Below are 21,818 nucleotides of genomic sequence, written 5' to 3' on the forward strand. Positions count from 1 at the left end.
GATTTAAATACACAGCAAGAAGGGAGATCATTTTAGATGGAGAGAGGGGTATGAACAAAATTTGGGAGGACACATGGTGTTTGGTGAGTAATAAGTAGGCAAGTTTTGCTGTAGCAGAAGGCTAAATTAAGGAATGGTGGATTATAAATTTAGACAGACAGCCTATATAGGCTTCTAGTTGAAGGGTTACTCATGATAGGTGAGGTTCTGTTTTCTGGACTTAACTAGTGTGCCTCAGCTGCTCCATACTTCTACTCTTATGGGCCCTTCCTCTATTTTGAGGAAGAAGTCCAGACTAGTTATGCCTCATTCTCCAGGTGCAGCTATCATGTCCCTCTCCTGGTACCTCCTCATTTGACTCCTCTCTTGTCCCCTTTCACATACTGTTTTTCTCTATTATAACCTAAGTTCCTTTGGAGCAGACAGATAGCAAGGTACCAAATTAGGTAGATCTTTCAATGCAAACCTAAGAAACTTGGACTCCATTCTTTTATTTACACTGATACTTTTTGTCCTACTGGTACCTCTCAATAACACCTCTTTCATACAACCTTTTTGAAAATAGTTAAGAACATATATTTTTGTCATATTTTTAATTTACTTATCCATACTTTCTCTTAACACCATTCCCCCATAAATTCTTTAAGAACAAACTTTATTTTTTTAAAAAATGTTACTCTAGGTTAGATAGCCTTTCTTGTAAAGATTTTGCTTGTTGTTACTTTATTTTTGAGAGGGGGTAGAATCTTGAAGGAATAATTTTACTGTCATCTGGAAATGGTTTGTCAAGAGAGAAAGAGATTGCTGAGAAACAATGAATTAACGGTAACAAGGTAAGATTGAAGGGACATTTTGACTGAATAGAATTTAAGTCTGTGAAGAAGAGAGATATCTTAAAGAATTTTTGAGAGACTTTCAAGTATCCAAATATCTTCCTGAGAAAACTTTGATGCCTGTGTCGGTGAAGAAGTCACTAAGTTGAATTGATTCTTACAGGGAACTCAACTGTGATCTTCCTCATAGCTTGATACATTGTTGAAAAATGTCTTTGTGTCATTTCTTAATTCTATTGACAAATTGTAATGTAATGTTACTGTTTATTTTAAGCCTGTTGGGAGAGAGATTGATTTGAAAGGACAAATAAAGTGAAGGCTTATCAGAAAACAGATTCCTTTGTTTATAAACTAGAATGAGAGCTCAGCATTATTTAAAGAGTGCATTTTCACTGGTTTGGCAGCTAGGTAGCACAGTGGATACAGGGCTGGACATGGAATTAGGAAGTTATTGTTTGGTCATGACCAACTCTTTGTTTTTGTTTTTTTTCTTTTTCTAAAATGGGACTATTTAAGTAATTTATTTCCTCTTATATTAATCTGGGCAATCTATAGTTTTTGTAGGTTTTCCTCCATTTCACTCAGGTTGTCAAATTTATTGGCATAAAATTGGGCAAAGTAATTTTTGATTATTGCTCTAATTTCCTCTTCCTTGGTGGAAAGTTCTCCCTTTTCATTTTTGAGATTAACAATTTGATTTTCCTTTTTCCAATCAAATTAACTAAAGATTTATCAATTTTGTTGAGTTTTTTGTAAAGCCAACTCTTAGTTTTATTTATTCAGTAGTTTTTTTTTTTTTTACTTTGAATTTTATTAATCTCTCCTTTTGTTTTTAGAATTTCGAGTTTGGTATTTGGAGGGTTTTAATTTCTTTTTCTAGCTTTTTTATTTGCAAGTCCAATTCACTAATCTTTTTCTTTCTCTATTTTATGCAAGTAAGCATCTAGAGATATAAAATTTCTCCTAATAACTGCTTTGGCTGCATCCCAAAAATTTTGGTATGTTGTCTCATTATTGTCATTCTTTTGAATGAAATTATTGATTGTGTCTATGGTTTGCTGTTTCACCCATTCATTCTTTAGGATGAGATTATTTAGTTTCCAATTACTTTTTGGTCTATTTTCCCCTGGCCTTTTATTGAATGTAATTTTTATTACCTTATGATCTGAAAAAAAATGCAATTATTATTTCTGCCTTTCTGCATTTGATTTTGAGGTCTTTATGTCCTAATATATGATGACCAACCCTTTGTGATCCCATTTGGGGTTTTCCTGCCAAAAATTAGAGTGGTTTGCTTTTTCCTCCTCCAGCTCATTTTACAGATGAGGAAAATGAAATAAACCTGGTTAAGTGACTTCAGTCACACAGCTAGTAAGTAAATTAAAATCCAGCACACTATCCATTGCACCACCTAGCAGCTCGGAGTTAGGGAGACCTAAGTGCAAATACTTCCTTGGATACTTGCTGTGTGACCCTGAGCAAGTCATGTCACCTCTCCCAGATTCAATTTCCTCATCTGTAAAATGGGATAAAAATAACAAAGTTCCAGCGTACTTGTGAAGATCAAAGTAAATTATACATATAAATGTAAAGCATTTTGCAAACTAATTTAAAGAACTATATAAATGTTAGGTATTGTGATTATTGTTCATATGAGAAAATATCAAAATACATCCCTCAATTGATTGCCCTATGATGTAAGGCATACAATTGGTGACAGCTTGAATATACGGAAACTGTAAATCTGAGTTCAAGAATAGAACAGGAAAAATAGATTTCTATAAAAGTAATTTCATTTGCATTTGATTTACTATTAGTTTTCAGAACTCTAAATTGGTGAGAGCCAGGACATGTTCAACTAATTTTTGGTCATTCTCAGTATTCTGGACCTAAACACTCTAATTGATAGTCTTAAGACATGTCCACTTCTTTTTATTCCCATGCTAAAATAAGTAAAATACAATGTATAAACATATATATTTATATTTATTAAAATATAAAAAGCGCACATACAAAAAGTTGCCATAGAAATACATAGCAACAATGATGTCAGACCTAGAAGGTAACAGGGATTTAGATGCTTAATTCTATACAGATATAACATACCCATCAAGATTATAAAACATTTAAAAGTGTTTTTTTTTTCCCAAACATAAATCCATTTCAGAAAAAGATGAAAGGAACATCTTTTCAATGAATACTTTTGGCTACAATGGGAAGAAGGGAAAGGGGGAAGGGAATAAGCACTTATACAGTACCTACTATGAGCCAGGTACCATTTGAGTTTCTTTCCTCTTTTCCCTATCTTTCTCTCCCTTAGACTTCTTCCTTCTCCTCAAATGTCTGCTTCCTCTCCTTTTCCTTTTTCTTCTTGTTCTCATTCTCCCTCTGCCTTTGTATCTGTCCCCTCTTCCATCTTCTTCCTTACCCTCCTTCTCTTTTCTTTTCCTCTCTCTACCCAAAGTCATTGCCACTACTTTCCTTCTCCTATTCAAACATCTCTACCCCTATTCCTCCCAAATAAAAATTCTTCTTTGTACATATATGTATAAGCATCAAAAATGAATTCACACATTGGTCACAGTAAAAAAAAAAAAAATACCTCATTGCTTACCTTTAAACTATTATCACTCTGCCAAGAAGTGGAAAGCATAATTCATCCACCAATCTTCTAAAGTCAGTGTTACTGGTCATTATACTAAAAAGAGTTCTTAAATTTTTAAAGTTGTTTTCCTTTACATCCATTGCCATTGTATAAATTTTTCTTCTGATTCTATTTATTTTAATCTGCATCAGCACATATAAATCCTCCTAGATTTCTCTGAATCTGTCTTGAATCATCTATCTTATGGTACAGTATTTGATTTCTTTAATATGCCATAATTTATTCATCTATTACCAATTTATAGATGTACATTTTGTCCCTAGTTCTTTGCTCCAAGAAAAACTGTTGCTATGAAATTATTGTTGTTGTTATTTGGGGGGAATATATGGATCTTTTACTTTTTCCCAGTTCTCATTTTGTCTCAGGCAATTGCCCATTCAGTAATTAAGGCAAGGTAAGAAATGAGGCTCCCCAAAAAGACTTCATTTACTTAGTAAAAAAAAAAAAAATCAATCTGGGAGGGGAAGACTGACCAAAACAGAAACAATTGCTATTTATATTCACTCTGAGCCATCTGAATCCAAAGAATGACTAAATGAGACTTGAGCTGGGATCTGTTGTTGGGGTTCAAGGACTAGATTTCTTTATAAAGGACCATGTCTTAAATCCAAATTGATTGGCCAAGATATCTTGTGAGGTTTTGGCAATCAGAAATTTATATTCCCTTGGAAAGCATTTGCAGATAAGAGTATGATTCCCTATTGGACAAAGGGAGAGGAAGGAAAGAAAAAAAAAAAAAAAAAAAAAAGGAAGGAAAGCAGGAGGGATAGAAGAGTAGCTGTGTTGCCCAATTATTATTCACAAATTGTTGATTGTTGTTTATCCTTATAAAGAGGACATATAGAAAATGTCATGACTTGCAAGTGAGTTCGATTTAAATGAGGCAAGGCTATGTAGTCTCTAGCCTCTTTCTCTCTCCCCCTGAGCCATCTGGGTTAATAATAGCTAAATAGTGAATATACTGCTGGACTTGCAGGCAAAAAGATGAATTTGAATCCTGCTTTAGGACCTTATTTGATCCTGGAAAAAATCACTTAATTTCTTTTAGCTTTAGCTCCCTCATCTCTGAAATGGGCATAATAATAGCACATATTTCAAAGGTTTGTTGTGAAGAGAAAATGTAATGATCTATATTAAGCACTTTGAAAGCCTTGAAGCACAATAAATAGTTTAGCTATTGTTGGAATCCTTACTAACTGCTAACTAATTAGAGTTGATCTAATCTTACAAGAAGATGTTTTGGGCAGAACCTGAAACAAGGTACTAAGTAGAACTAAGTTCAATGAGTTCACACCTCCCTTGAAGCTCATTGGGCCAGAGAGCACTATGGGAGAAAACCCATAATCCCTCTCTCTCGTATCCCACAATTCCTCCCTCTTGGATAAAAGAAACAGACAGAAGCTCTCGGTCAGATTTCAGTAGAGTTACGCCAGAAGCCCTCTCTCCGAGGCAAGGCAGAATATTTTCCACTTGGCTGGCTGGTGGCAGAAGTGTTCTGGAGAGAGGAAGACGCTACAAGTCGAGATTTCAGCGGAATGACATGAAGAGTTGGAGCTGGTTGGAGGCTGAAGAAAACTGAGGCAGAGGCTGAAGGACCAGACCTTTGGATTTAATGACATTCGGAGAGAGCTCTTGGAACCAAGCAGAGAGATAGACCTCTAAGCTAACCGGGCTATACTGGAAACAATAAAAGATCTGAACTTTCATCACCTGGCTGTGTTTTGAGAAGAAAAAGCTCACAACATTTTGGCGCCCTGAACGTGGGACAAACAGACCCCTCAGTGGATTTCAGTGGAAAAGCTCCGATCCTGATTCAAGTGGAAAAGCCTCTGATCCTGATCCAGTGGAAAAGACTTCAACCCAGAAATTAGGGTGAGTGCAACAAAGAAATTTTGTTAGAAGAGTTAAAGTAGAATTTCAGCTAAGATGGGACAGATATTTAGAAAACAGTCTGTTTCTGTTCAAGGAAAATGTTTAGAGAGCATTGTCAAAATTATGGAAAGCCAAGGTTTAATTATAAGTTTACAGCAAATCACTGAACTTTTACAAACTGTAAAGGACATATGTCCTTGTTTCTCTCTTGATAAGGAATTAGATCTAAGTGAATGGAAATTGGTTGGAGAGGATCTTTGTCAATTCTATGATAAAAATGGGCCTAACTCAATAATTAATACATATAATGTAATACAATTGGCTATAAGAAGTTATTTAAGTGATAGAATGATGAAAAGGAAAGTACAGGAGGAAGAAATGCCAACTTTACTAGGTGAAAAGGAGGACGAATCAGATGAGAATGGAGTTAATTACAATTCTGAGTATGATACTTCACAGCAGGAGGAATTAGGTGATTCCACATCTCATGACCCTCCCCCCGCAATTACCCCTTCATGGGTGGAACAAGGGGGAGGGAGAGAGGCAGAAACACAGTCAACTTCTCCTGTAAAGCAGAATTTGACGCAATAGGCAGACAGGAGCTGTTGTACAAATCACTTTTGACCAACTAGCTGGTGAAGGTCAGTATGCAGAGAGTTCAGAACAGATTTATTATCCCATAACAGTCTATGAGCAAATTTCTAAGGCTGCAATAAAAGCTTGGAATTCTCTCCCTGGACAGAAAGATGGAAATAATGCTTTCACAAAAATAGAGCAAGGTCCCAACGAACCTTTTGCAGATTTTGTGGACGTTTACAAACAGCTGTAATAAGAACCATTGGAGACAATGCAGCAACAGAAATAATGACTAGACATTTGGCTAAGGAAAATGCCAATGAGATTTGCAAGAGAATTATATGGGGGCTAGACAAAAATGCTCCTTTAGAGGAGATCATTAGACGCTGTGCCACAGTGGGCACAAATGCTTATTATGCCCAGACTATGATGAACATGGAAAGACAAGGTCCTTCTTGGCAGAGGAATTCTAGAGAAACTCATCGATGTTTTCATTGCGGAAAAGTTGGACATTTGAGAGCTCATTGTAGATATGGAGATAGAGTGAGAAGACAGGGTGAGAGAAAACCTAAAACCCCATGTCCAAAATGTAACAGAGGCTTTCACTGGGCCTCTAAATGTATTGACCCAGAGGAATGAGAGGCAGGGCCCAGCTCCAAAGTATCAATCAAAGGACAGGTGGGGCATGATAGCAGCTGAGGTTACACCCAGAGAGACTTTAGAAATTCAGAACTCTGATGTCATCAACCAACAGAAAAGCAATCAGGATTACAGTTGGGAAGAATACAGGCCTTTTAAGACAACAAGACAATATCCAATGCAAACAGCTCCAATGTAATTACCAGATGATGAGGAGAAATCCCAAAAGTGGTAAATAGAAGAGAATTAGATAGGTTAAGTGCTTGGGGAAGAGGATCTGCTTATATTTCCACAGATGAAGAAAGAATCAGATGGCTGACAATGAGACTGTCAAAAGGATTCTTAAAATCTTCAGAAATCATTGGGTTCCCTGAGATGAAAAATTGTTGATGAGACTTTTTGCAGTACTTCAGAGCTTACAGGAATTATTAGATTCCTGGTGCATGAACTAATGAACAATGGATTCCTTATGGACTATTTCTAGGACTTATGGACATTTGTAAATTTTCAGGTCGATTTATGTTGTTACATTACTACTAGCCTGTGTTATATTACTATGTGCTTATGTATTTTAAGCAATTGCAAGAATCATTGGATTTCTTGAGATGAAAGATTGTTGATGAGACTTTTTGCAGTAGTTAAATTTTCATGTTGATTCATGTTATTTGTTACATTACCACTAGCCTGTGTTATATTGCTGTGTGCTTTTGTAAATTATGTATAATGCCTCCCATATTGATGGATTTATGTATACCATGTATATCTGTTACAAAGTTCTGGCCCATATTGATGGATTTATGTGTACCCCCTCAGAAACCACCTATGTTTTAAAACAAAAGAAAGGGGGAGATGTTGGAATCCTTACTAACTGCTAACTAATTAGAGTTGATCTAATCTTACAAGAAGATGTTTTGGGCAGAACCTGAAACAAGGTACTAAGTAGAACTAAGTTCAATGAGTTCACACCTCCCTTGAAGCTCATTGGGCCAGAGAGCACTATGGGAGAAAACCCATAATCCCTCTCTCTCGTATCCCACAATTCCTCCCTCTTGGATAAAAGAAACAGACAGAAGCTCTCGGTCAGATTTCAGTAGAGTTACGCCAGAAGCCCTCTCTCCGAGGCAAGGCAGAATATTTTCCACTTGGCTGGCTGGTGGCAGAAGTGTTCTGGAGAGAGGAAGACGCTACAAGTCGAGATTTCAGCGGAATGACATGAAGAGTTGGAGCTGGTTGGAGGCTGAAGAAAACTGAGGCAGAGGCTGAAGGACCAGACCTTTGGATTTAATGACATTCGGAGAGAGCTCTTGGAACCAAGCAGAGAGATAGACCTCTAAGCTAACCGGGCTATACTGGAAACAATAAAAGATCTGAACTTTCATCACCTGGCTGTGTTTTGAGAAGAAAAAGCTCACAACAAGCTATAATTATTATTGTTAGCTTATCTTTATTCTTTTGAAAACTGCCTCTTTATCTTTTGACCATCTCTCTATTGGTAAATTGCTATTCGTTATCCATGGCTGTGAAAGCTATTTCCTTTTCTATATCACTAATTTGTTTATGATATGACTTTTTATATCTAGGACATATACAAATTTGGAGCTTATTGTGTTGTGTGAGATATTGGTTTAAATCTAATTTCTTTTAGACTACTTTCCCAATTTTTTTTCCAACAGTTTGTCAAATAGTGAGTCTCTAGTACTTTGAGTTTATTAATCTCTGTGACTATACCTGATGGTTTCTGAGTCTTTTGTACTTGATCCACTGCTCAGCTTTCCTATTTGTTAACCAGAATTAAATAATTATTATTATTGCCTTGAAGTGTAATTTAAGACCTAAGTAGTGCTAGTTTCCATTCCTTCCTAATTGCTTTTTCATCATTTGCTGTGACGTTCTTAACTTTTTCTTCCTCCATTCTGTTATTAGATTTCGAGTTCTATAAAATACATATATGGTAATTTGATATGACACTGACTCTAAGTTATTTTGATTAATATCATCATTATAATTATTTGAGCATGGCTCAAATATAAGCAACTGATACCTCTCCAATTAAAATATGTTTTTCATTGTGTTTATATAATTCCTATATGTATATTGGTAGATTGATTTTATTATATGTGTGTGTATCCATATATAGTAATATATTTATTTTCTATATATTAAACTTATATACATTATATAAGACTTTACTGATACACACACATCTTGAGTCTAAAGATGATCCTCAATAAGGGGAGCAATATATTTGGCCAGATAATGAGAATGAGTTTAATTTATTACTTACATTTTGTTTTAGATTATCAAAAAAGCCCTCACTGAGGAAAAGCGTGTGTCTACAAAAACATCAGCTGCAGATCTTGTGACAGAAACAGATCATCTTGTGGAAGATTTAATAATTTCTGAACTAAGGAAGAAGTTCCCTTCCCATAGGTAAGAGTATTACAAGGTGGGGTGGAAAGTTACAGCAGTAAGGCAGAATGCTGTGGGATAATTGTAGGCAGAGGCACAGTTATGTTACTTGTTTTGCTGCTATAGGCATGTCTTCCCAGGAAAAGTTTGGACTCAGAGCCAGCTACTATATTCTGTCCATGGATGTACCATCATGTGTTTCTTTACTAGTAATTATTATTTCATTCTTCCTGTCTATAAAGTTTTAATTTAAAGAGGATTATAATAATAGGGCTAAGAAAAATCTTTCTTCCTGTTTCCAGAAGGGTATATGTAGGGGAACCTCTTTCTTCCTCCCCTTCCTCCATCTAGTGGAGATGACTATTATTCAACTGTGTTAAATTGTAGCTTTAATTTAAAATTTAAAATTAATAATACAATTATAGAAAAACATTCTCCTAGAATTTAGGGTGGGGGTGAGGAGATAAGACATTGCTTGTCTGAAAAGTAATCCCTAAAAAGAACTTGGGGTTATAGAAACAACTGAGCTCTGGAAAATATGATTAGCAATTAAAACCATTCTATAAATAAACTGAGCCCTCCTCATATAGTGAACAGGGTGACTCCAAAAGGAATGTAAAAACTTTGAAACCATTAGTAGTAGTGAGGAATCTGGCCTTCAAAGGGAATTGATTCAATGCAAAAATGCTCAGTAGAAAGATGGTACTAGCCACATGGCCACTGTCAAGACTAGGGAAGTTAGGTGACATGGTGACTAGAGATATTGACCTGGAATTAGAAAAGACTTTAGTTCAAAACTATCCTCAATAACTATATGACTCTACTTAAACTCTGCTTTCCTCGATTTTCTTCTATAAAATGGGAGTAATAACAGTAACTGTCTTCCATAGTCATTGTGAAGATTAGATGAACTAATAATTATAAAATGCTTTCTAATCCTTAAAGAACTATATAAATCCTGGCAATTGTGATTGCTATTGTTATTACTATTATTTCCATTTGTTAGCTTAAACACATAGTACAGGTGATTTTAACTTGGTATCTCATGTTTTGATAACTATATTTCAATATAATTGGTTTCCTTTGTAATCATATATAGTTTTTATTTATTTTGTGCTTTTAAAACATCATGAGAAGAGATATCTAGACTTCACCAAACTGCCAAAGGGGTCCATGATACAAAAAAAAAAAAATGTTTAAAAACTCCCTGCCATAGATGAAAGGATTTAAAGTTGACTAAAGAATAGAATCTATCCATAGACTAACAAATGAATATTCTTCAGGTAAAGGGTAGTAAAAAAGAAACAGGCTAAAACAGGAGTGTCAGGAATTTAATACTAGAGAACCATGAAGGCAAGGTCTAGAAGACTAGTTCTAGATAACTTTAACACAAGGGGAAGCATTATTGTGACCAGACGAGCCAATAGCTCCTTATCCAATGGACCAGAGACCATGTAAGAACTCAGTAGGTCCAAGCAACAGCAGAATAGAAGTATACTGTAATCAGGAGCAAGAATAGAGCCACACCTTTAGAAGAGATTAAGGATCTTCCAGAATACCATAGTTACAATTTTACACTCTTTAAAGTTTTTAAATATGCAAGAATTATAACTTTTACTAATGGGAATAGAAGGCATATCCCCTTACAGTTAGAAATACATAGAAGTATTTCTCACAAATTATTAGACATAAGCAGTGTTCACTGACTATTTACTCATGAAATGAATTATCAAACTCTTTTTGTGGGTGTTGAAACATCAGTTTCTCAACTGTCTTTCTTTTCTTCATGACCTCATGCTGCCCTCATTTCCTTTTGGATTCCCTAGGTTATTTTAGGGGTTGCCAGATTCTCTCCATGAAATACTACTCTCTGCCAAGGGATGTTTGTGACATTTTTTTTCGTGGTTGACTCTCTGCTATGATTACTGTTAGTATGAATATAGAATGTGACTGAAAGAATTAGCTTACAAATAAAAGAATAAACATTTTTTCAACCTCTCAAATATATTTGTAGCTTTCTGTTGGCCAGGAAGCACATTGCAAGCAGAAATACCATACAGATGCAAAATAATAAACATGTTCTGGTTATATTCTTTCTTAAAGGCCCTATCATTCTTAGCAAAGGCATAGTGTTCTTGGCTAATGGTCTTTTATGTTCTGACTTCAATTTTGCTTTGCCTACCTTTCCTATTTTCTAATTTATTATCAAACTAGGATGTCTAACATCTCTTTTAAAATTAATAAGGTTTTTAAAATTGTCATGTTTTGAGTTGTTTGGCCCAGGCTACCACATTAGTCATCTTGGATTGCTTTTATTGTTGTTGTAGTAAGTCAACCACAATATTTTTTTCAGCTGCTTTAGGAACTACCCCAGTGCTTAGTTTTTGTAAAGATATGAGAGAGAAATGATTCACACAGCCTGGGTGTAGTTGAAATGGAATATTGCCAAGCTATTCAGAATGCTAATCAAGATTCTGAGGTCACTATGAGGCTGGATATAATTAGTGTTTCTTCTGGATTTTGAAGTCAATTTACTTTGATAAATCTGGCCTTGAAATTGCATGATCTAATGGATATTTGGCAGTGGGTAATATAGGTATTGTTTTATTTGAGCCTTTATGTAAATCTGCAGTAAGTCTGCAGTCTACTTGAGCAAATATCCATTCTTGTATAATGTAGGACTTAATGTTTTAGAAAGATAGATTTTTCCCCCCACTTTTTACTTGACTTAGATTTTTTTCTAATTACATGTAAAGATCATTTTCAACATTCCTTTTTTTAAGATTTTGAGTTCCAATTTTTTCCCCTCCTTTTCTTTCCTCTCTCCACGACAGCAAGCAATCTGATATAGGTTATATATGTACAATAATTTTAAACATATTTCCATATTAATCATGTTGTGAAAGAAAAATCAGGAAAAAAGAGAAAACAAGAAAAAAAATAATAAAAAATGAAAATTGTATGCTTTGATCTGCATTTAGTCTCCATAGTTCATTCTTTGGATGTGGATGGCATTTTCTATCACAAATTTATTGGAATTGTCTTCAATCATTGTATTGCCAAGAAGAGCTAAATCTATTATAGTTGATCATCACATGGTGTTGCTCTTTCTGTGTTTAATGTTCTCCTGGTTCTGCTCAATTCACTTAGCATCAGTTCATGTAAAGCTTTCTAGGTTTTTCTGAAATCAGGCTGCTCGTTATTTCTTATAGAACAATAGCATTCCATTACATTCATATATCACAACTTGTTTAACCATTCCCCAATTAATGGACATCCCCTCAGTTTATAATTCTTTGCCAATAAGAAAAAGATCTGCCACAGATATTTTTATACCTGTAAATTCCCCCCCCCCCTTTTTAATGATCTCTTTGGCATAAAGATTCAATAGTGGCAGTGCTAGATCAGAGAACAGGCATAGTTTTATAGCTTTTGAGCATAGTTCTAAATTCTCTCGAGAATGGTTGGATCAGTTCACAACTCTACCAACAGTGCATTAGTATCCCAGTTTTCCCACATCCCCGCCAACATTTATCATTTTCTTTGTTTTAATTTGCATTTCTCTGGTCAGTAGTGATTTAGAACATGCTTACATGTGACTACAGAGAGTTTTAATTTTTTCTTCTGAAAATTATCTGTCCACATTCTTTGACCATTTATCAATTGGAGAATTAGAAAGATGGATTTTTTTTCTACCTGTAGAAGCTAAGCAAAGCCATAGAGTAAGTTAAAACACTTGTTTCTGCTAATGGGAGGTAGCAAAATGGTATAGTGTGTATAGTGTGGGACTCGCAGACAGGAAGACAAGTTCAGATCCTACCTCAAGCATTTAGGTAGCTCTGTCATATACTGGTCAATTCACTTACTCTCTTCTTTGCTTTAGTTACTCCTCATCCATAAAATGAAGTTAATAAAAGTACCTATCTCACCAGCATTATTATGAGGAACAAAATGGCATAAATACTTTGTAAGCCTTAAAATGCTTTGTATTTATTCTTCATAAACTTATATGTAAGTGTTGCCTCTCCTAATAGAATGTAAACTCATTGAGAATTTTTTGTTTTGTTTTGTTTGAGCTAGTAAATTACATGCTGTGGTACATCCTTCCAAATTTGGAAGATATATGTTCTGGTGATGGATAAGACCGTCTCTGTTTTCCTGAGCTAAATAGAGAGAAACTTATCACCCACAAGCTTCCATTGAGTACTGAAGTCTTTGTCTGGGATAATACATGAAACTAATAAAAAAATCAAAATGACCATCAGTCCTGTATATCACCTTAATGTGCTCCCCTTGGTTAGTGATAGTAGTTCAGTGACTGGAAAGAAAGGCAGCAAAGGAATCTAAGAATCAGGTTTTTCAAAAAGGTTACAAACAGCTATTCAGTTTTTTATCTAATAATCTATTTTTAGAGACCATGATGATTTTGTAGCACTAGAAAATCTGAACTATATTACTATTGTCATTCCAATTACAAATGATCTTGAAGGCATAAGTAAGTTCTGGCTAAAGTTTAATAAGATAATATAAAAAGAAAAAAGGAACTGCAATTGGTTTTCCTGTGTTCCCAAAGTTAATAACATCTTTCATTTTATTGTGCTCATGATGAACTTAAAGCAAAGTGACCAAAAATCATTGCATTTTCAAAATTTCTCTTTCCATTATGAACTAATGGTGAAAATATGTTGGTTCAGGATCCTCCTGGAGCCAAGACCCACCCAACTAAGTCAACTAAGTCAACACTTTGATACTTGATAGTTTCTAGTGAAAGATACAGGGGAAATGGCCAAAAAAAACTCAAACAAAAAACCCCACTATACCATACTTATGAACATATATTTATTTTCCCTCAAGAAGAGTCAAAAGGTAGGGGCATGTCCAGTATTTTTACCAAAGCTTACAGATAGGAAATAATCAATTAATGGCATCAGTGTTTTTAGAGGACTTTTTACATTCATATCTTCAATTAGAGCAAAAGTCAAAATGTACAACACATTAGAAGAAAAGTTAGTGAATGAAAGAGTGAAAACACATTTATTAAGCAATTATTGTAGGTCAAGCAGTGTGTATAGTTCTGGGATACAGATACAAAAATAATACAATCTGTCCTGAAGGAGTTTACATTATGATAGAGGGAAAACAGCATATATAGGAGAATTGATGAACATGCTCTTTCCAAAAAGAATTGACGTGCTGATTAGATTGGGAAAGGGAAGAGAGGATACACATGTGATAGCAGGTCACATGTCAAGAAGTGGCTTCAGTGGAATGTAGAGTATGACTGAGAGTGGCTTTATATAGTGGGCTATGTAATCCAAACATTAATCAACAGACATTATTAAGGACTTAACTCTGTTTGAAGTGCTCTTCTGAACACCAGAAATACAAAGAAAGGCAAACAATTTCTGCCTTCAAGGAATATGCTTTCTAGGGAACAAGGTATAAATTATTAGGTATGTGTAACATACATGTACACAATAAATGTATGTAAATATGTGTATATATGTATAAATGCCCCCTCACCTATGCTTATTGGTTTCTCAGACTTCCCAAAACCTGGGGAGACCAAAAGGCATAGAAGAAGGGGCGGAACATTGAAAGATTGAAGGACAGTCAATGCAAAGGCATAGGAAAATGGAACTTCATGTTTGAAGAACTCCAAGTAGACCGTGTGCTTAGTGTGAAAGAAGAAGAAATTGTGGGAAGGCAAGAAAGTCAGAAGGGTTCAGGTTATAAAGAGATTTAAGGGCCAAACAGAGGACTTTATAAGAAGTTCAGAAGTTAATACGATAGCTGAAGTCCTAGGCCATGATCTTAGAAGGTCTGGTCTTCCTATACCAGACTACAACAGGCAGGAAAAATGACAAGAAGATGGCTGGGGTAGAAACAGGAGGAGGGGAAAAAAAAAAAAAAAAGATTGGTGAGAGTACCTTGTTTCCCATGCCTGGAATCTTCTCCTTCCTCTTTTCTACCTACAAGCTAACCTGGCTTCCTGTAAGTCCCAACTAAAATCCCATCTTCTACTGGAAGCCTTAATTCTAGTAGCACTTTTTACTCTAGTACCTTCTCTATGTTAACTTTCTCCTATTTATACTATATATACAATTTTTTGTTGTCTCCTCCATTATTCTGTGATTCAAATGAAACAAGAATTGTCTTTTGCCTCTTTTTTTTTTTTTTAATCTCTTATGCTTAGTACAGTGCCTATCATATGATGGTGCTTAATTAATGTTTATTGATAAATCACGTCATTTTGATTTGAACAAGCTTTTGTCTATAAAGAATGGAAAATGGCTAAAAATAATGTCTGTGATTATCACTATTCCTTACAGAAGTTTAAGCAATATAAAACAGTTGTCAAAGTAAGGAGCTAAAAGATTCTCCAAACTGCTTCAGAACAATAAATTCTCAAAAAATAAGAAGAGATTCTAATACCATTTATGAAGCAAAAATAATCTTAAAACCTTTTAAAAAAAAAAGGATAATGTAAAGAAAATTATAAACCAATATTGCTAAATTATAACTAAAATTATAACAAAAAAAACCCCAGTAATATATTCAAAAATCATTCACTCTACTTTAGATTTATAAGTGGTAGTTCAAGATTGGCAAAAACAAGATAATCATAATAAATATAAGAACACTTAAAACCATGTAATTATGCCAAATAGGTGCAGAAAAAATACTGATAAAGTATAAGACCATTTTATTTTAAAAATTCTATAACTCACCCTTGCATAGCAGGACCATTTTTAATATAACAAAAAATTATAAAAGTGGGTGAGAATAAGAGGTCAAGGATTACACCAATGTTAAATTCCTGGGTGATTTCCTTTGATAATAAATAGTAATTTTTGGGGAAAAAGGGAGTGTTTGGAGAGAAAGAAGGATAATGAATTATGGTTTGGACATGTTTAGATGCCTATCATATATCCAATTTGTAATATCTAAAAAAGGCAGTTGGTTATATACTACTGGAGCTGCGGGGGAGATAAAAATGGATATAGAATCTTGGTGGCACAGTAGAGTGCCAGGCCTGGAATCAGGAAAACTCGCCTTCCTGAGTTCAAATTTGGCTTCAGACACTTAATAGCTGTGAAACTCTGGGCAAGTTATTTAACCCTGCCTAAGTTTCTTTCTCTGTAAAATGATTTGGAGAAGAAAATGGCAAACACTCTTGTATCTTTGCCAAGAAAACTCCAAATTGGGTCATAAAGAGTCAGAAACAACTGAAATGAATTAACAATAACATGGAGTCTTGGAATCATCTTTATAGGTATGATAATTTAATCCATGATATTGTGATATGGGAGCCACTTGCTAGTGGCTGTTGGATATCCAACTCAGGCCAGCAGGATGGGTCCTTCATGTGAGAGGATGATGATGTTACAAGGAGATTGAGAGGCAGTTGCATTCTCTGACCTTATCCGCTTCCCTCCAGTTTATTTCATTCTCAATCCACAAGCAACACCTTTGTCAGTAAAGGCTGCTTTGCAACTCCAGATGTTATGATCCACAGCTATGGAGGCTCTCGGAGAATTGACCTGCCCCTTCACTTAGGCATGGTCCTTAACAATTCCCTGTTTTTTGTTTTAGATGCAATTATTTCCCCCCCACAGCATAGTCAGTAAGTTTGTGCATTTGCTGTTATCTGAGTCTGCACACTGAGGAATGCAAGCAGCACTATCTCCTCTGGATGGTTGTAGAGTGAAATACTACAGCAGGTGTTGATCTTGTGAGATATCATGGAGGCAACCTTTCAAATGGAGAAGAGGACTATAGTTAGAACAGTCATTTATGTCTCTCATCAGTCTCCTGGCTCAGCCCTTTGATGTGTTGGCCCATTTAATTACCCTGACTAAAAAAGTCTTACCGGGTCTCTTCTCCCTTTTCTTCCCTGTGGTTTACCAAAAGAACTCTGGGAAGATCCTACTCATGAAAAGCTCTTGAACACTGCTGGTTCTTGTCCCTGTTAGGGTGCCATATATTGTGATATGGAAGCCAATTGCTAGTGGCTGCTGGAGATGCAATTCAGACCAGCAGAATGGACTCCTTCATGAGGAGGAAGAGTAGAAGGAGGAGGATACAAGGAGACTAAGAGACAATTGCATTATCTGACCTCTCTCCTCTTCCCTCTGCCTCCAATTTATTTCATTCTCAGTCCACAAGCAACACCTGTGTCAAAGGCTGCTTTGCAACTCCTTCAGATGTTGTGATCCACAGCTGTGGAGGCTCTCGGAGAATTGGACCTGCTCCTTCACTTAGGCATGGTCCTTAACACCATGGAACCTGATAAAATCACTAAGTAAGATAACATATAAAAAAAAAGAAGAGTGCCCTGGACAGTACCTGAAGTGACTTCCACTTAGTTGATTGTCATGATCTGTATGAAAAGTGGTCAAAACATGTAGAAGGAGAACCAGGAGAAAATAGTGTCATAAAAAAAATTAGAGAGGAGAGACTCCAGGGGAAGATGCTAATGATTGGCATCTGCAGAAAGGTTAAGAATGATAAGGATTGAGCGAGTTTTAAGATTTATTCATTCAACAGTATTGATAATTTTAGAGCAATTTCAGTCAAATGTTGAGGTTAGAATCAAATGAGAGAAGAAGATATAGAAGCACCTTATGTAGGCAGCTTTCAGAAAGAGTTTAGCCAAGAAGGGGAGGAGCTATAAGTTGATAGTATTCACTATTCTAATCCTTCCTACTATCTCTGGCTTTTTTCTCCTTCACATTTCACATACAATCAGTTATCAAGTCCTTTCCAATGCCTGTCCATACACCTCTTATCAATCATACTCTTTTTTTTTTTTTTTTTTACTCTCATTGGCCCTCAATATTACCTGCCTCAAGTATTGCAATAGTTATTTTCATCTCTACCATGCCTTTCCTTAATATATTCTTCATATTGTTGCCAACTTAATCTTCCTTATTCATAGATCTATATTTCTTTTGAATAAATCTGTTGAAAATTCTCCAGTGCATTTCAGTTATCAACTTGATATATAATTCAGATTTCTTTGGCATTCAAAGTTTTCCACAGTTTGGAGATGCTCTCACTCTCCAAGTTATTGCTCTTCTTCATATATTGTATATTGGAACCAAAATTATTCTCAGTTCTTAGAAAAATCCTATACTTCTTGTCTTTACTCACGTTATTTCCTGTGCTAACAATATTTTCTCACCTCTTTTTAACTGTTAGAATCCCAGCCCATTCTTTTGTTCTTTCTTTGTAACAAATTAAAACTACTAAGCAAAAAATATACCAGAAACATCATATGATATACATGTAATATTCTGCCCCAGGAGCCTCCATATCTCTGAGTCCATTGTTTTAAGGACAAGTGCTACCTTTTCTATGAAGACTTCTTTGATTCTGCTTGTCAGTAGCTATTCCATCTTTTCGTAGGTATTAATCTAGCATCTTCGTTTTTATTAACCATGTACTTATCATGTGATATTCCATATTATAATTATATATAGAGAGAGATCTATCTATAGTAGGACATTTATAAATGTTGATTATTATTACTGAAGAGAAATTAGACTTATAGAAATTATAGACTCATAGAAATACAACAAAGTATGGACTGATTCTCTACTGCTTGTGTTCATTTTTGGCCTAACAATTTTCACCAAGAAAACGTAAGTATATCAGCTAGCACCACATCATCCATATATGGAATTTATAACAAATGGAAAAGTTTTGAATGCTGTGGATAGGTTCACTTAACTTGGCAGTATACTTTCCAGGGATGTCCACATTGATATTGAAGTCAGCACTCTCATTGCCAGAACTAGATCAATATTTGAGAGGCTCCAAAGGAAATATAGAAGTTAGAGCTAAAAGAATTGTAGAAGTCACCCAGTTCCCACTTCAGTCTCCTTGTTCTCCAGATGAGGAAACTGAAACATAGTTAATTGAAATGGTTGGCCAAAAACATTAATAAGGATAGAATCAAGATTTCAACCAGGTTTTCTGAATTCGGATCTTTTGATTCTTTGTACAGGATATATCCAGGATTACAGGCTACATTCTATGTAATTTTATTTTATTTTATTTTTGTTGAGGCAATTGGGGTTAAATGATTTGCCCAGGGTCACACAACTAGGAAGTGTTAAATGTCTGAGGTCACATTTGAATTCAGATCCTCCTGACTTCAGGGTTAGTGCTCTATCCATTGTGCCACTAGCTGCCTGTGTAATTTTAAAAGACAACGCTAAAACTAGGTAAATGTTTTCAGTAAGCAGATTTCAGATCAATAGAGGTAAAAAACAAAACACTTTGACACGAAGTAATAACTTTCTGGTACTTGGATTTGTTCAAAACAGGAACTACATGGCCAAGTTTAAGAAATGGAGTAAGAAGTGATTACTACAATAGGAGGGAGGTTGAACGACAATCTCCAAAGTCTAGGATGCTTTTGGTTCTAAAGGATTTTTTTAATTGCCTTCAACACTTAACTAATTTGGGGACTTATAGCAAGTGTCCAGTTGATATCAGTTGATTGATTAAAAGTGACTCATCAATTGTCAGAGTCCAAAGGACAGGGATCCTGTCACATTCATATTGGTGTCCTTAATATTTGTAATAATAACAACAATGATAATAATAGGTAACATTTATAAAGAGCTCTAAAATATTAAAAAAGGTAGGTCCTAATATTATCCCCATTTTATGAATGAGGAAACTGGGGCAAACAAATTACCATTTGCCTAGTGTCACACAAGTTAGTAAGTTTGGAGGATAGATTTGAACTCATCTTCTTTCCCGTTTTACCATCAGTGTAGTGGCTGTTTTTGATACCCTGTTTGTCCTCATTGATGGCATTTGACAACATGTCTGATAATATCACTCTAAAAAGCATGGGAGCAAGCACACAGCCTTGTTTCACTCCATTGGTGACTGAGTTCTGGACGATGGACAATTCTCATGTACTTTCCCAATCAAGCATGCCAGAAGGTAATGTCAATACAATACTGATGGACCTCTACAAGCCAAAATTAAAGTGGAAGGAGTGTTGATGCGTGATTTTTTTGTTTGCACAGGATTGTGCATTTGATGCAGTCTCCAAAGCTGAGATACAACAAAGTATGGATTGATTCTCTACTGCTTGTGCTCATTTTTGGCCTAACAATTTTCACCAAGAAAACATAAGTACATCAGCTCCACCACATATCCATCTATGGAATCATCATTTATAACAAATGGAAAAGTTTTGAATTCTATGGATAGGTTCACTTAACTTGGGAGTATATTTTCCAGGGATGTCCACATTGATAATGATAATTTGGCATTCTCATTGCCAGAACTAGCTCAGTATTTGGGAGGCTCCAAAGGAAGGAGGAGAGATATTAGACTGACTACCAAACTGAAGATCTACAGAGCTGTTGTACTGACCTCATTGTTTTATGACTATGAAACCTGGACAATGTATCAGTGCCCTGCCAGGAAATTAAATCACTTCTACGTCAGTTTTCTTAGGAAGATTATGAAGATCACCTGGCAGGCTAAGTTAACAGACATGATGGTCCTTTCTTGAACTAAACTGCCAAACTATTCATCTCTGCTGTAGAGAATGCAACTTCATTGGGCTGGCCACATTGTTTGAATGCCAAAAAAAAAAAAAAGACTTATGGAAAACTCACACAGGACAAGCACCCATGTGATGATCAGAAAAAGTAATACAAGGATATTCTCAAAGTCTCTCGAATTTTATAATTAATTGCATGACATGAAAGATACTGTTACAGGATTGCTTAGCATAGCATGCCCTCATCAGAAAAAGTGCTTTGTTCCATCTCAAAGCAGAATTGAAGTAGTTAAGATGCTCAAAGTTCAGAAATCCAACCCAAGTTCACAGGGACTATTTGTGCCTAACCTGTGGCAGAGCATTCTGAGCTCATATTGGTCTGATCAGCCACATTCAGACACATTGTAACTCAACTGCAACATAGTGAAGTCATTTTGGTCCTCTTTGTGAACAAAGGAGCACAATTGATGTCAGGTCCAGCATTCTATGAGCTATACCATTTAGCTGTCTCTATACAGCATCTAACATAATGCTTGAAGATACAAATCTCTCAGTAAATTTTTGATGAATGAACAATTGAAAGAAAGTGAATGAAGTGAATAGCTTCAAATTATGGAGTAACTCAGCACTATTCATCATGCAAATTACTTGCTAACTTTATCACCTTAACTTTGCTGTTGTCCATATTCTCTCTTTACAGGCTTACAGTATATTGCTGCCAGTATCAGAAATTAACTGCATATGTTACTTTTTACTTTACATAGATCTTATTTAGATATTTCATTTAATTTTATATTAAAAGTTTTATAAATTTTTCCCCAAGCATATTTATATGAACTTATAAATACCTGAGGGGAGGTATCTGAAAATTTTACTTTTGTCTTTTTCCTACATAGCTTGTAGACATCTGATTCCTAATTGAAAAGAATAAGTTTCAGAGTTAATACCTTTCCTGATTACCTGGGGTGTCACCTTTAGAAGTGATGAATCATTGCTTTTCCCGTCAATATCCAGTCAGATTTGTTTCTAAAACATTATCAGCTTTGTCTTTGACTTGAGTCATGCCAATTAGTAATTTGTTTCTTTTGTACATATGTTCTAAGGGTGTGTACCCCTTTTCTTTTAAAATGTAATAGCAAGGAAACTAGGAAAACTTAAGTAGTTAGAGAAATAAGTTTTCTTAAAACTTCTTAATAGTTTATTTTTCCAAATGCATGCAAAGATAGTTTTCAACATTCACCTTTGCAAAACCTTTTTCTAAAATTTTCAGCCTCCTTACCCCTTCCTT

The 21,818-nt window shown here is 35.3% G+C and overlaps 1 protein-coding gene across 1 annotated transcript in view; it reads left to right on the top strand.

The window, feature by feature from the left end:
- Positions 1-21,818, top strand: part of IMPA2 (inositol monophosphatase 2) — a 71,607-nt gene that overhangs the window by 21,643 nt on the left and 28,146 nt on the right. Inside the window, exon 2 of the mRNA XM_051970481.1 lies at positions 8,882-9,015. Within this exon, the coding sequence (XP_051826441.1) occupies positions 8,882-9,015 (134 nt within the window). The remainder of the gene's footprint in view (positions 1-8,881; positions 9,016-21,818) is intronic.

Source organism: Antechinus flavipes, chromosome 1 (assembly GCF_016432865.1).
Source record: "Antechinus flavipes isolate AdamAnt ecotype Samford, QLD, Australia chromosome 1, AdamAnt_v2, whole genome shotgun sequence".
In the NCBI taxonomy this organism is placed as follows: Eukaryota; Metazoa; Chordata; class Mammalia; order Dasyuromorphia; family Dasyuridae; genus Antechinus; species Antechinus flavipes.